We start from the raw sequence: 15,095 nt of genomic DNA, 5'->3' as shown, positions 1-15,095 counted from the left end.
CAGGAGGGATGCTCACAAAATCAAGCTTGCTTGCCTTGGGAGTGACCAGAGAAAGACAAGTGGAGAAAGGCAGCACTTGCATCTGGGCACGAGGGGCGACAGAAATTTGGCAGCCTGGGCATGGGGATGGACACAGCAGCCTTTGGGTTAATTCCAAAGAAATTCTGTGGAAAGGACGAAGTTCAGGGCTCGTTGCTGCCTCAAAACCGGGATGTCCCTTCCCTCTGCTCTCCTCAAGACCTGTTGAATATGTGTACCCTGCACCAACCCCACCTCGGAGGATGCTCCAAAAGCATCCACTTGAATCCTCAATCGTACCAATCGTGCCTGCAGGGAGACAGGAGCTAGGACTCCAAAAATCCCCATCAAAGATGCTTTACGCAGTCCCTGAGCAGGGCTGCAATGGAGAGGGGGGCGAAAATCCTGCAAAATTCACCCCCAGCCCCTCTGCTGAGCAAACCCGTGTAGGGGAAGCTTTGGGATCTGCGGGCGGTCGGAGCATCCCGAGAAATCCCGGCTGCAGAATGGGGGTTTATCCCTCATCTCTCCCACCCCAGGGGATTTTTTCTGATCCCCCCCTCCGAGAGCAGGACGAGGCGGCAGGGGGGCATGGGCAGTGGTGTCTGGTGTGATTTTCCAGCCCTGCAGCGGGGCTGATTTTCTCGAGAGGGGAGAAGAGAGTATCTATGCAAATATCTGAAAAATCCCGCAGTGTGGCTGTACGTGCGAACACCCCCGCACCAGCACAGCCGCGCACACCGGCGTGCAGCGCGATTCCGCCGCGAATCGCCCGCACTCGCCAAAGAAAGGAAAAACCATCAAATCACCCGAAAGGAAAAAAAAAACACCCATCCTGTAGCCCAAGGAGCAAAGGAAGGGAAAGTTGTGCGTGTCCCTGCGCGCCGGGAGGGCGGAGGGTGCCCACCAGTTGATTTTACGTCCTGCCTTGTGCCTTCGCCGGCTTTTCTTGATATATTTTATTTATTTTCTGCAACAGGGAATAAACAGGTAATGCCGGAGCTCGGCGAAGAGGAGGGAACGGGCGGGCTGAGGAATGCGCCGCATTTTTTTGCTTCCCCTCTTTTCCCCCATCTTCTTCCCCCTGTCTCCCTCCCTGGAAGTTTCTTGGCGACGCGAAACGAGGAGGAAAAGCGGAATTAAAGGTTGCGGGGAGCGGTGGGGAGGGCAAGCCGGGAGGCAGCGCTCCGCTGTCGGAAGGCTCGGTATTTTGTGGCATTTAACGCGCAGGCGGCCAGCCCGGGATGCCGCGGAGCGCTGCCCCGAGCCGCGGAGCGTGGCCGAACCGCGGCATCGCTTCCACGCGTGGATTTTCCATCCCTGCACGACCCCGCTGAACCCGAATCCTCCCGAATCCTCGGCTCAAAAGCGCGGGGGCACCGCGGGCGCGCAGCGCGGCGCAGCCGGGGCGGTCTGTGTGTTGGGATGCTCGCGTGATTGTTTCTACGGATTTTATTTATTTATTTATTTATTTGTAACCCCCCCCCCCCTTTCTTGAAAACTGCTGAAAAAAAAGGTCAGCGGAGGAGTTGGCTGCTAAATATTATTTAAAAAAAAAAAAAAAAAGGCAAGAGAGAAAGAAAGAAAAAAAAAAAAGCCCTAAAAAGAGCGGCAGGCATGCGCACTGCGCGGATGCCATATTGGAATGAGTCTGCCGCGGGTGCAGGCGCGGGTGGGCTCAGCTCCGCGCAGCGCCGCGCACCGCTCCGCGGAAAAAAGGAGGAAAACACCCCAAAATAAGCCAAACTCGCACAGGTAAGGCACGGCGCCCCGCGGCCACCCCTCTCAAGCCCTCCCGGCTGGAATTTCTCCCTTTTTTAAAATATATATATTTTTTTTATTTATCGGGTTGGGCAGCGCTTGGGGTGGAGAGAGTCGCTTTCCCCTTTCCAAGATGCATTAAAAAAAATTAATTCCCATTTATTTATTTATTTAATTAAATAAGCTTGAGAGATGGGTGTGGATATTTTTTTTTTTTTCCCCTCGGCCGATTTCCAGAGGGTGAGCCCGCGGTGGAGTTGTTGGAAGTGCCGGGGCTGAGCCCCCGGCCGGGACCGGCGCTGGGAGCGCGGCTGCCGCTCCCCGGCTGCGCCCCGCGGGCCGGGAGGGTCCGCGCTGCCGCTCGGGTGCATCGCAGGCGTGCGGGGCTTGCTTTTTACCTCGTCAGATCGCATTTTAGATGCTCTCATCTCCTCCCCCCCCACCCCTTCCCTTTTTCCTCTTTCTTTCTTTTCTTTCTTTTCTTTCTTTTCTTTCTTTTCTTTCTTTTCTTTCTTTTCTTTCTTTTCTTTCTTTTCTTTCTTTTCTTTCTTTTCTTTCTTTCTTTTCTTTCTTTTCTTTTCCCTATTATTTCATTTTTCCCATCTTTCTTTTCCTGATTTATTTTTTTAAGTTATACTTTTTTTTTTTTTTTTTTTTTTTTTTTTTTTAACCAAACGCTCGTGCGACCTCCTTTCAGATTTACGAGGCTGATGCACATCTTTCGGAAAGAGTTATTTTGGGTGTGCGGGTGGTTTTCTTCTGAATCTGCGGGGGAAAAGGAGGAGGGGAAAAAAAAAAGCTGCTGCAGGAGGCGAGAGGGAAGGGGAAAAAAGGAAGGAAAAGAGAAGAAAGCAATCAGCTGTGCCAAAATGTGCAGCCCTGATCTAGACGTATTTTTCCCGTAGCGCTCCCGAACTGCGGTAAATGAATATTTATAAATCTTGCTCAACATGGCGGGTTAAGGTGTCTTCAAAAAACGGCAAATAAACATTTTGAGAGGAGAAAAAAGAGGGAAGGCGGGGTACCACGCGTTTGATTGAACTCTCTTGCGCTGCTCGGAGAGGTGCGCCGGTGAATTCGGTGCGGAGGGATGAGGATGGGATCCCAATTCGGGAAAAGTACCGGGACATTTGTGTGTGCTCGGAAAAAGGACGTGTGGAGTTGGAACCGCGGCCGATTTGCCTTTGAATGCCAAAATCGCAGGCGTGCCGTGAGAAGAAAGAAAAAAAAAAAAAAGAAAAGAAAAAAAAAGCGCCGGGAGACAGAGCGCTGATTTCTTTTGCATTAGCAGTAGACGTGTCGTGGGATGAGATGTCCTGTTGGAGCTGTCAGACCTTCCTGGGCGCAGTCAGCTGGGGATGTCTGGGGTGGGTTGGTTGTTTGTTTTTTGTTTGTTTGTTTTGTTTTTCTTTTTGCGTGGTTTTGTTTAGCAAAAAGACTCTCGAATTGCTCCACGCGGGAATTTCGGGCGGCATACGAGTGACTTGGGCAGTGCGAGCTGAAAACCCCCACGGTGGCGAAGGCAAACCGCGGCTCTTGCAGAGCAAGAGAAGGAGTTTGCAGGGAGTTCTCAGCGAGTTGTTGGTGCCCTTCCCGGATGCCTTTCCCAAATGCATTTTCCAGGGGAGTGGAGGAGTGAGGCTGCCTCAGAGGCAGGGAAAACTTCCCCGATGCCGTGCAGGGAGCACTTCGGTGCTGCTGCTCTGGGGTTGTTTCACCGCGGTTGTAAGATGGGAAACTTGGGAGCATCTGTGTTTGGAAGCGTGGGAGGCGATGGGATGCTCCAGCACCGCCGGCTGTCAGTGCCTGGGTGTGGATGGAGGAGCCGGGGAGAATCCAGGAATGCCTGAAGAGCTGATCTGCTCCTCATTTCCCTGTGCCTTTTGGAGATGATCCCCAGATCCTCGCTGTGATTTTATTTAGCAGGAACATTGGAGGTGCTGTTCGCACACCTTGTGCAGGATGAAGTTTCCCATTCCAAAAGGGCTCTGATCCATCAACTCGCCCTTTTCCCCCTCCTTTCTCCAGCCCTGACAGGACCTAGCTGGCTTGGGGATCCAGCAAACTTGCAGGGTATGGTGGTGGGGAGGGGGGCAGAAAGAAGATGGGGGTGAAATTGTGATTTCTTATTAAAATAGCAGAAAATTGCATTAATTATACGCAGAGAGGCTTGGAAGGCAGTTACCAAACTGTGGTGGGATTTGAGTGGCAAAATCCAAGAGGTGCCAGTGGGGTTTTCTTTGGGGTAGGAAGGGATGGAGCCATTGCAGAAGGGGAAGGTGTCTTCCCTCTCTGCCCCCCTTGCACCTCCCCATCCCCAACTTTGTTGTCCCTTGGACAGGGCAGCTTCTAAAGCCAGTTTGTGCCCCTGGTGCTCTGGGGAAGAAAGTGTGGTAGCAGAGTGGTGACCTTGTGTCTGAGCAGAGAAGCAGCTTCACCTGGTTGTGTGATGGGACGTGGAGATGGATTTGGAAAGGTCTCTGGGGATCCCTCTGAACTTGGGGCAAACCTTCTCTGAGGAGTTTCTTCCTGCAGTAGCAGAGAAGGATGCTGGCCAGGGTTTAGTGCAATTTGTTTTCCCTCTCTAGGAGCCTTTAGGTGGAAACAAATTTGATTTCCTTTGCTGCTGGCAAAGTAAGAGCAGGTGAGGCCGGTTCTTTCTCTGGGGTTGGGACTGTTGCCTGGGTGAGCAGGGATGCAAGTGGCTTTTTTCCTCCTTTTTTTTTTTTCTCCTCTCTCTAACAGATTATTTATGAAAATATCCTCACAAGTCTAATAACTTCAGTGCTTATAAAGGATTAGGTCCTAATAACTCTTGCGATAAGATGGAGGCTCACTGTAATCTGTTACTAAGTGAAAATCTAAAAGCCATTTAAATAAATGTAACAAAGAGAGATTGGTACCTTGTACACAGCAAGGAAATACCTTTTTAATGGTTTTTAAGGGGTGCACACAGGGTAGTGGGACAGTAAATACATTATAAGCAAGACAGTATAATTTCAGTTCTATATTGAGAAAACGTTTGCAAGTATTCAACAGATGTTACATGTGGCAGAGGTGGGGAGTGTGTTTTGCACAGATGCAAGAACATCTGTAGAAGACAGTATACAGTTATATAGCTGTGATTAGGAGTGATAATTGACTGGCTGGACAGACAGTCGATGTTCTAATGAAGCATTTATTAAAACTTCGTGGAAGTGTTACTAGAAATGGAGTAAACACCACAACTGCCAACACTTTAGACTGGGAATGCTTTTCCCCCTCTCCTGGCTTGTGCTGTGCTGAGCTGGTGTGTTTTGGGTCACTGTTTCTGGCCTTTCAGAGCCATGGGATGCTGCTCTGAGTGAGGGGATGTGATGTTAACCTTGCTGAAGGACAGGGCATGGTAGAGAAGGTGCCACCCTGTTTCTTCAACAGATATTGAGGAGAAATTCTTGGCTATGAGGGTGGGGAGGCCCTGGCACAGGGTGCCCAGAGAAGCTGTGGCTGCCCTTGTATCCCTGGAAGTGTCCAAGGCCAGGTTAGATGGGGCTCTGGAGTAGCCTGGGATGGTGGAAGGTGTCCCTGCCTATGGCAGGGACTTGGAATGAGATGAGCTTTAAGGTCCCTTCCAGCCCAAACCATTCTGTGTTTCTGTGAATCATCAGGGGTATTTCACTGGTTTAATTCATGTTGGTGTGGGGTGAGCAGAGCCATGGAGAGCATCTGAGGAGGTTTATGAGGATGGTGGTGGTTGAAGGAGGTGGCTTGTCCCTGACTGTGTCCAAGTGATAAAGTAAAGCGGTTGTGAAAAACTTCAAAACTTATGACACATAGCCAAAACCTGAAGCAGAGGAGTCAGAGGTGTGTTCATGAGGGTTCACAGAAAAAAATTAATGTGATGACCACAGGGTCCATGTTTTAGATGACTTGAAGGTGTCGGAAATATTTTATTACTGTGACTATTGATGCAGAGTCTATCAGCTGGTGCAGCAGGATCCTCAGTGCTGAAAATGAAATGTTGTTGATACTAGTGATGCCACCTGCAAATAAGAGTTTGTTCTGTCATTGTAGCATCTGGTCCCTAGGAGCAGGTTTTTTTCTTTTTTTTTTTTAGGATTACAGTAGCTGATGGTACCTTGTTGATATTTAAAACTCATCATTTGAAACTTGGATTGATCTTTGCATGACAGACCCCAATGAAACCTGTCAAATCCATCCTATGGGTTTTTTTGCCAAAAAATTTTCTCTTTCCTTTATTTTCTGTGTCTTGGGCTGTGACTCCTACAGTGATAAAAAAAAAAGTTTGAGTTGCAAAATAAGGCAATACAGAAATAAGAGCGAAGACTTCTCCGCTGACATTTAAAAAACTCCTGAAAAAGTTTATTTTGAGATTGGCCTTTTGTAAGACCTCAGCAAAGCATTCTTGTGAAGGCTGATTTGGAAAATGTGTTCACAGCTACTCCCATTTTTATGAATCAGAAGTGTTGATCTAAAATAAAATAGTAATAAAAAGAAAGGAAAGAAAAGCCCAAACCAAGCAGTTCTTGACAACTGACCCAGAGATCAGTTCTGAGTAGGTGTAAGGCTCAAAAAAATGTATGTGCAGAATCCTTGCTATTTTTACTCCCAATTCCTGTCTTCATGACTGATACTCTTAGCATCACTGGGTGGCTTGTGCAGAGGAGCCATCTTTTCTTGGGTAAAGTTCTGAGACCCAGTTGGAGTACAAGTTAATTAGAAAGTCTTGCATTTATTCGGTTGGCAAGGAAGTGGAGTTCCCTCCTAAAATCCAGGAAGTGACACTGTGCCTGTCCCTGCTGTGTAGGAGATCAGACAGGACAACCACAGGCTGAGGACACTTAAGGTGTAAAGGGTCACAAGTTCCTTGTGGAGACTTTTGGGTAGGAAGCCATAGCTCTCCTAGGTGCATCAAAAAGACATCTTTAAAGAAAGTTCAGGAAGAACAAAAATGAACTTGTTCTTGGGAGGTGTTTGGAGTGTGGGAGCTCAGTGCCAAGTGTCAGAGATGCTGTATTGGGATGGTGTTGAGGCATTAAACCTGGATGTTTTGCAGCAGCTCTCATGTTCACATGAAGTGGAATCTGATTTGTTTTACCTTGGAGAAACTGGGTGGAATTAGCCCTAACAATGTGACTTGTAGGACTCCATGAGTTAAAATGTCTTGCGCAGTTTGGTTTTGGATGGACCTTGGCAGGGCTCTGCTGGCTGCCCTCACATGTGCTTGGCCAAGGGAAGGGTCCTCCTCTTCCTGCTGTTGTGCTGTGAGGTGGCTGGAGATGCTTCTGAGGCTGGATCTTTTTAAAAATTTTCTTTTTTTTTTGGCAGATCCTGCCAGTCACTGAAGCTGCTTCTGGATGTAAAGCATTGACAGGGATGTAAGAGCGTGTAGGACTAAGCCCAAGTGCTGATCAGCTGTGCTGTTTAAATGAACCAAACAGTGCCAAGATCTAAAATGTCATTTTTTTCCTAAAAAGTGTTGGAATCAGATGGCAGATGTTTCCTGAATTCTGGTTTGCATCTTGTATTTTTTTTTTCCTTTTGAAAATAGCTCTGACTGCTGCAAAGACACAGAAAGCAGAACTGATTGCCCTGGACAATGGGAGTTTGGTTGATGAGGGGCTTCGGAATTGGGCTCTAAATTAAGCCCCTGAAAACAGTGTTTTGTGTTTCCTGCTGGGTGACTTTTGTAGCTTGGCTGATTGGTCCCACTCAGGGGGTCTGACTGATTAATTTGGTCCATGTGGTTGGTGTTTGGAGGTGATAAACATCACATGATGGGGGTTGGAGCTCCCTGGTCTTTAAGGTCCTTTCCAGCCTACACCACTCAGTTCTGTGATTGTGCCTGACGAGGTGAGGTGTCTCAGGATGATAAAGCAGCTCTGTGTCTTCAGGTTACCTGTCTCAAAGGCTTCCTGGGTTCAGCTCTGTTTCAAACACAGAGGTGGGAGAAGGCAGAGTGTTCCGCATGAGTGTTGCTGTGCTTCTTCCTTGCCATTCTTTATCTGGTTATAAAGGGCATCACGGACATTGTCCCAATCTTCTTCATGGCCCTGGTTCAGCTGAGGGCTTTAGAAGATGGCCGGATTTAAATATGTCATATTTCCAGGTAGTTGGTGTACGTTGGGTACTTAGCGTGGGTAGAAGGGTTTTACCAAAGTGGGGGGCAACATCTTGGAAATGGCCTGTTGAGTAATGAAGACACCTGTTATGTGACAAGGCAGCTGAAAACAGGAAAGATTGGTATGTGGTGACCTTCCTCTCCTTGGGGCACATGCTTTGTGGGATGCTGAAGGTGGGGTTGTCCGGGGTTCACAGGAGTACGGTGCAGGTGGGGCAGCAATGCCCCCTTGACCCTGCTAATAAAACATCCAGCTCACTCAGGAGAATGAAAACTGAATGAAAAAGTTCTTTAATTTTTGAGGTTTGATCTAGTCCCTGGAGAAATTCATGCCAGGTTTTGCCTTGAAGTCCATCTCTCAGTCTTTAGGTTTTATTTACACACAGGACAGGTTAGAGGGTGATGTATACCTAAGCCTGGGTGTCTGCCTGTCATCTCTCTCTCTTTTATTTCTTAATACTGCAGGGTTTTTTGCTGTAAACAAGTTAAGGGTCTCTGATTAGGTTTATTTTACTTTTTGTTATCTTATCTTACTACCATTTACCTCTGTGTGTATCCCGGACTCAGGAGTGTGCCAGGTAGGGAGGATGAGAAAATTGCTTTGTGGAGCAGGTTTGTCTCTGTTGACATCAAAAGTGTGAAGCTTTTGGCACCAGTGCAAGAAGAGAGGAGACCAAGGACCAGCTGACTTACAGGAGCTGCCACCACCTTGCACAATCCCTTCTCCACCATGTGTCTTCAGAGAAGTTTAGTTCCTGTCCTTCTCTGACTTTGAGATAGACGATCCAGACCATCCCTGCTCTGGTAGTTCCCTGATTTCCTGTTTTTACATGTTTTCCCTTAGGCTTGCTCATTTATTTTCTGCTGATGCACAAACGTTGACTTCAAGAGCAGGAAGATGAGCCCTGAGTTGAGTGGCTGGAAGGGGTCTTGTACTGACCATCCCTTACCCCAGGGCAGGATTAACTCTTACCAAGATCAGTTTCTGGACAGATTAGCATCCTAACTCCTCCAGAAAGCAGAGCTCTGTGCCCTTCCCAGAGTGTATCCTGCTTCTTCACCAGATTCATTATAAATGATTTCTTCCCCTGCCCAAATCATGTCCCTTCCCTGCAGTTTAAACCAAGCTGCCTTCTTCAATCCACCAAGAACATGGAAAACAGATTATATCCTTTCCCCATTCAGCTGTTTTTTATGTATTTGAATATTGTGAACATTCCTGATTCTCCAGAGTACATGGGATCTTTTTCTTGCACCCCAGAGTACAACACAGAGCTGTTCAAAGCAGTAAATTTCCCTTATTAAAATCCTGTGGGGTCTTCAATATGAAAGAGAAATTGTCAGTTGATTTAAGTGAAAACATTTGGCGAGGGAAGCTCTCAAATAAATAATAAAAAAACCCTCGCAGGAGTTTGGAAGAAAAGTTTCCTTAAAAGGTTTCCAACTGTTTTTTTGTCTGAGAGGAGAGACAGGCCCTTTTTCTGGGAGGTGAAACTTAGTTGACGTGTTCAATAGCCCTTTTGAATGAGCTTCCACTGCATTGTGCAGATGCTCAGGGATGTAAATATTGTGGCAGGCTGCCACAAGCGCTGCATCCTGGATCATGTCCCACAGGGATGAGATCCCTTTTATCCTGCCCCATGAACAGGACCAGTACCAAATGGCATCCCTTCACCTGATCTGCTGGAAGGTGTCCATGGCACTGGGGTTGGAACTGGATGATCTCAAACTGCTCTATGACTGATTCAGCTTGTCTGCTGGGGAATTTGGATATTTAAAACATTAGCAGGTGCTGTGCAAGAACAGGAACCCCCTGAGGGTTGTTGATCTCATTTGAATTTCAGGTGTCTGACTTGGACCACTGGAGTCAGTCATCCTTTGGATGTGATTTTTCTTGGCTTGGTTTAGGCTGGATATTTGGAAAAGGTTCTTCCCCCAGAGGGTGGTTGGGCACTGGAACAGGGTCCCCAGGGAATTTGTCACAGCACCGAGCCTGACAGAGACCATGAAGTGTTTGGGCAACACTCTCAGGCACGTGGTGGGATTGTTTGGGTTGTCTTGTGTAGGGCCAGGAGTTGGGCTTTGATTATTCTGGTGGGTCCTTTCCATCTGAGGACATTCTGTGATTCTCTGACCCTGCAGCCTTGCTTCCACTCTCAAGTGTCACTGTGCTGAGAGGTGGGACCATCTCCAGTCAGTGTCTGTTGCTGGATTTTGGAGGGTCCAGAGTCAATCCCAGATCCCTGGGAAAGCAGTGGAATTTGTTTCTCCACCGTTCAGGACTCGGCATTACATTGGCACACCTGGTTCACTATTCAGGCAAGAGGTTTCAAGGATGCAGCACCTTCTTTTGTCTTCCTTGTGTCAATCCTGATTAACCGAGCGTGCATTAGGAGGGAGAAAGTTTTTCAGGAGTAGCTTTAAGGAAGAGCCCTAGGAGTGCTGGATTTGTGTGTGGGTAAGGGACCTCTCCCGACAGAGAATTACTCCAAAGGAAGGAAAACCAGGATGGAGCTGACAGGAGATGAGAAATGTAAAATGGTGCGAGGAAGCCAAGGCTGTGCTTGTACAAAGAGCCAATATTGATACAGATGACAAGGCAGCACGCTGGCGATAAAGGCAGGGTTGAGACTGACAGCCGTGGGAAGAAGGAAATAAAGGAGATTCTTTATTATATTGCCTGGCTTTTCCTGCCTGTGAGTTAAGAGCCTGGATCTGAATTAAAAACCAAGGGAATGGGAGCTGCGTTGGGGGGGAAGAATAGGATGAGTCTGAACCACCACCGTGCAGAAACAATGAGCAAGGGATCTGAAACCAGTGAATTTCCCCCCTCCCTGCTCTTTCAGATGCATTTCATAGAATTTTCTTTTGTGCTCCTACCTGGTGTAATGTCACCTTGAGCCTCTTTTGGTGCTGTTTCCCATCCCCTTGTTCCCAGGCTGGCAGTGTGGCTTGTGGTTCTGGATTTGGTTTCCAGTGGGTTTCATACTGGCAGAGGAATTGGAGTGCAGTGGTGTGTGCTGCTTGTGTGATGTTGATGATTGCAGGCCAGCCTGAGTGCTACTGTTAACAGTATGGCTGGGGACTCTGTTTGAAGTGTTAATTAGCAGCAATTAATAAGAAGCGAAAAAATTAATACCCTGTGTCAGCTTTCTTTGCTAGTTAGTTATATCAACACTAAAGCTCAGAGCTATTTTGAAGCCGGTGTTTGCATAAGAGTTTGGTCTTGTTGTCACATGGTGTTGGGAAAATAGCTGAAGTGCTCTCCTAACATAACTGGTAAACTTGTTATTCCCAAAATAAGCCAAGTAATGGCCTCTAATAGATCCAGTTTCCTTGGGATGTCAATGCTCTTGACATGACGTTTCAAAACCAGTTAGTTGTCCATAACTTGAGCAAAAAATCCATTGAAATAGAGTTTAAAAATCCGAAAATGTTGATGATGTTGCTGAATGTGCCTCAGAGATTCTGTATTTCCCCCATTTAATGGAAGTGAGCTCAGAGCCAGTCCCAGCCGGGTCCCAGTTGTGTTGCAGACACCTTGGGCAGGTTCCTGCTGCTTTGCCCATCCACTTTCCGTTTCTGATGTGAAATTCCATAATCCAGGGGTTTGAGTCCCTCTCACGGGTCTGGTGGCAGATTTGGGGCTTGGCTGTGTAAAAAGAGTGCAAATGCTGTTGTTATCTGATTGACCACCTTCAGCTTTTTATCAGCCCATAACTTTGTTTTATTATCATCATAGAGGCATCACAAGATTTAACTACAGTACCAAGAGGATTTTGTTTCTTGGTATTTATATTGTTACCCCTGAGCTCTCTTTAAGGTGATGGATTTGTTGTGTTTGAATTGATCTCTCTGTTTCTCTCCATTCTTTGAATTTTATTTTGGTAGACCCAGGTTTTCTTCCACCATTGTCTGGTCCTTGGCAAAAATTAAAACAGCCACATCCCCCCAAGGTTTAGCTTCAGCTGGCATCTTCCCTCCTCTCATATTTAACAGGGACTGATATAAAGTCTTGATACTTAGCTAATTTATTATTAATGGTATTTGTGGGACTGTTCTCTACCAAAGGAGAACTGGTTTTGGTTTTTTTTGACTTTCCGTAAACTGATTGCTTCTAGTTTCATGGTTAATTGAAACATAATATACACTGGGGATGAGTGATGTGCATGTTCTGAGGTTAGCTGCACTCAGAATGCTTGGAGTCTATAATACACTTAATTCATTAGCAGGTTTCATGTCAACAAAGAATAAAGATGAAGTGCTGTAGTGGCAGTGGGAAAAGGGTCATATTTGTGGAGTACTTAAAGTCTGCTGAGCACTTTGTGAAGAGACCAGCAACCGTGCTCTGAGCTGGTTGATGATTTTCATTTTTAAAAGTACCTTTTTTTTCTTTCATTAGCAGATTCCCTTGGGGTGGGAAACAAAAATTTCTGATTGTGCCTGAACAGCCTTCAGAGGGTGTTTGAAACACCTCCCTTGGTAATTTGCTTCCACCAGTGATTTTTTTTTTTTTTTTTGTGAAACACACGAGTGGTTTGTGCAGGTTTTAATTGCAGCTGTGGTTGCTCCAGCAGACAGTCCTACCATGGTCCAGCTAATGGGTACCAGACACTTGACATGCTCCTCATCTCTTTCTGTTCTAATATAACTGCTCACACACGTCCATTTCTTCTTTTAAATTGCCATGGGAGCGGCCTTAAAATCTGGGAGTGAGAAATCCACGGCAGAACGCTCTCCTCCTTTCTGTTTTATAACCATCGTATCTAGTCTTCTAGAATATGCCTCCAGAGTAGTAAAAGTTGAAAAAATCCCATATATTTTTACAGTCTTATTACATCCTACTTTGCCTGGCCTCTGGCAGTAAACTTCTTCCCTACTTCTAGTCACACATTTTGCAAAGCATTTGGCACTGGTGTTGCTAGCACAGTCCTCTCTGTCAGGCAGGATTTGGATGCTCCTCTAATAAGCAGGACCAGTCCTCCCCATCAGGTATTCTGGACGCACACCTTCCCTACTGCCTGTTTTTGCTTTAGCATATCTTGTAGCTGGTTCCCTCTGTGCCCATAAGCCCAGCTGTTGGTTTCTCTTTTTCAGTCGTCCTTTGACACCTTGTAATTCATCGGCGTCTCAGAGTTTTACTGAAAAGCTCACATTGGAGCTCTTTTTAATCTACTGCTGAAGGTGTATCTCGGGGTATTGCTTGTCTGGTGCCTTAGTGTGGCTGGAAATACAGTTCTCATTTAGTCTGGTGTCTGATGCAAGATCTGGTCAGCCTGGGTGCCCTTCCTTATATCATTTTTCACTTCTGTGTGGTTTTTTTCCACTTTGACTTTACTATGGTCACTCCTAGAAAAATCTCCTCTGCTAACACAATCGAATTTGAAGTCAGTTACTATTTGCTGCCCTGCATGGTAAAACTGGCACAGTTACCTTAGGTCAATCCCCATTCAATAAACAGTGGCAGCCAGCACTATTTCATGAGGGTATCTGCATTTTGCATGCTCAGTTTTATTTTCTAGAATTACTCTAGTGTCTTTCTCTCTCTCATGAGTATTTTTGCTTCAGTGTTTTCTCTGTTTCATTATCACAGATCTCCCCCTTGGAAGTTTGAATATTTATGAAGTGAGATACATCTCACACAGTGTTAGCCATGAAAAAGCTGGAAATCGAGGGCTGAAATGGCTGGAAGATGGTGGAGGTGGTTTTTTCTAGCATGGGTTGTGCTGCCTTGTGGGCTCATCCTTCTCTCTCTGTTGGTGGCGTTGGGAGCTGGAGGGAACTTTGAGATGTGAAGCCTCTGGATGCTGTTTATTACCTTATTATCTTCTCTGTTGTTATTATCTTCGCTGTTGCTCTTCTGATATTATTGCCGCTAAGGTCCTTTGTTGTGGTTTTCATCCAGCCCCAGCTTCAGGCTGGAGACAAGAGCAGGATGGAAGGGTCACCCTCAGAGAGTCATGGGATGTTTAGGCTGGGAAAGATGTCTAAGATCTTTCATTCCAGCTGTATCAGGATAGGATGACAAGGCTGGGAAGGATCTCGAAGGTCTTTCATTCCAGCTATATCAGGATGGGATGACATGAAAGCCATCGGGAAAAGCTGAGGGAATGAGTTGGTTGTAGGTAGAACAGATCACTCACTGCTGCTTTTTGTTTTCCTTTTAGCTTGTCCTCGTTGCTGCAGGATGAATTAGGAAGGCCAAGCCTCTTCCTCTGAGCCATGGAGACGAGGGCATCCTTCATTGCCAGCATGAGAGAGACCCAGGAGCTCTCCCCAGAGCAGGATCCCAGCCCGGCCAATGGTGACGGGGAGAACTTTGACTCAGGTGAGCTCCCCTTCACTCCCATGTGTCCTTGTCACTGCTGCAGCTCCTCACAGGAGAGCCAGGGAGGCATTGGGAATGGTTGGACAGCTCCAAGGCCTTTTTTTAAGTCGTTGTGATTGAACTGTGTCCTGTGATTGATGGGAAAGAGGAGCTTTTCTTCTTCTGGACCTCATCTGCCGTATGTATCAGCTATTCAAAATTTAAACAACTGGCCATGGAAAACCTTTCCCAAGGCATCATACTGCGTTCTCCTGGCTTCCCCACCATTTTTTTATTCTGTTGAAGTTTTGTGGTTAAGAGAGACAGAACAAACATTCAGAAATTTACAGCATTTCTCCGTTGTTTTGACCTTCCCCCTAGTTTCCTTCACTATTTTTTTTGGAGTGCTTCAAGTGAGAGGTCTTCACAAACACTGAGGAGAGGAGGGCTGGTCACATGTTGTCCTTGTGCTCATGACTGGATGCTTGTAATGCTCTGGGATGGGCTCCTGGAGGTGTGAGGATTTGCTGTGCTAAATTTGGGTGTTCTGTGGTGATTTCTGCTGGAGTCAGGTGCTTTAACTTCCCATATCCAGCCTTAGCAGGGGGAGACTGTGTCATGTGATGAAAAAGTATATTATGTCAAGACCTAACCTACTTTTCTTCTGAAGCCAAGCTTTTACTTGCTTCTCCCTCAGCATGTCAGAAATTTGACCACTCAGCCTTCAGTTTCCTCACTTCTTGCTGCAGCTCAGTGATTTTCCTGTTTCCTTGGACACCGGATCCTTGGATTTCCAGAGTGGACACGTTTGGGCTGATCTAGTCACCACTGGATCTATTTTTATCTGTGGCAGAGAGATAGGAGCCTCTAAGATGAGATTCAGTTGGC

At 46.6% G+C, this 15,095-nt stretch overlaps 1 protein-coding gene across 1 annotated transcript in view; it reads left to right on the top strand.

The window, feature by feature from the left end:
* The first annotated feature begins 1,589 nt into the window (after nt 1-1,589).
* SFMBT2 (Scm like with four mbt domains 2) overlaps nt 1,590-15,095 on the top strand; it is a 107,719-nt gene continuing 94,213 nt past the window's right edge. Inside the window, exons 1-2 of the mRNA XM_066182674.1 lie at nt 1,590-1,773; nt 14,068-14,228. Coding sequence (XP_066038771.1) covers nt 14,123-14,228 — 106 coding nt within the window. The 5' untranslated portion in view covers nt 1,590-1,773; nt 14,068-14,122. The remainder of the gene's footprint in view (nt 1,774-14,067; nt 14,229-15,095) is intronic.

Source organism: Chamaea fasciata, unplaced genomic scaffold (genome assembly GCF_029207755.1).
Source record: "Chamaea fasciata isolate MVZ Bird 193981 ecotype frontalis unplaced genomic scaffold, bChaFas1.0.hap1 SCAF_5, whole genome shotgun sequence".
Taxonomy (NCBI): Eukaryota; Metazoa; Chordata; class Aves; order Passeriformes; family Sylviidae; genus Chamaea; species Chamaea fasciata.
Note: the sequence above shows the minus strand (reverse complement) of the source record. Positions and strands in the feature narration are given on the sequence as shown.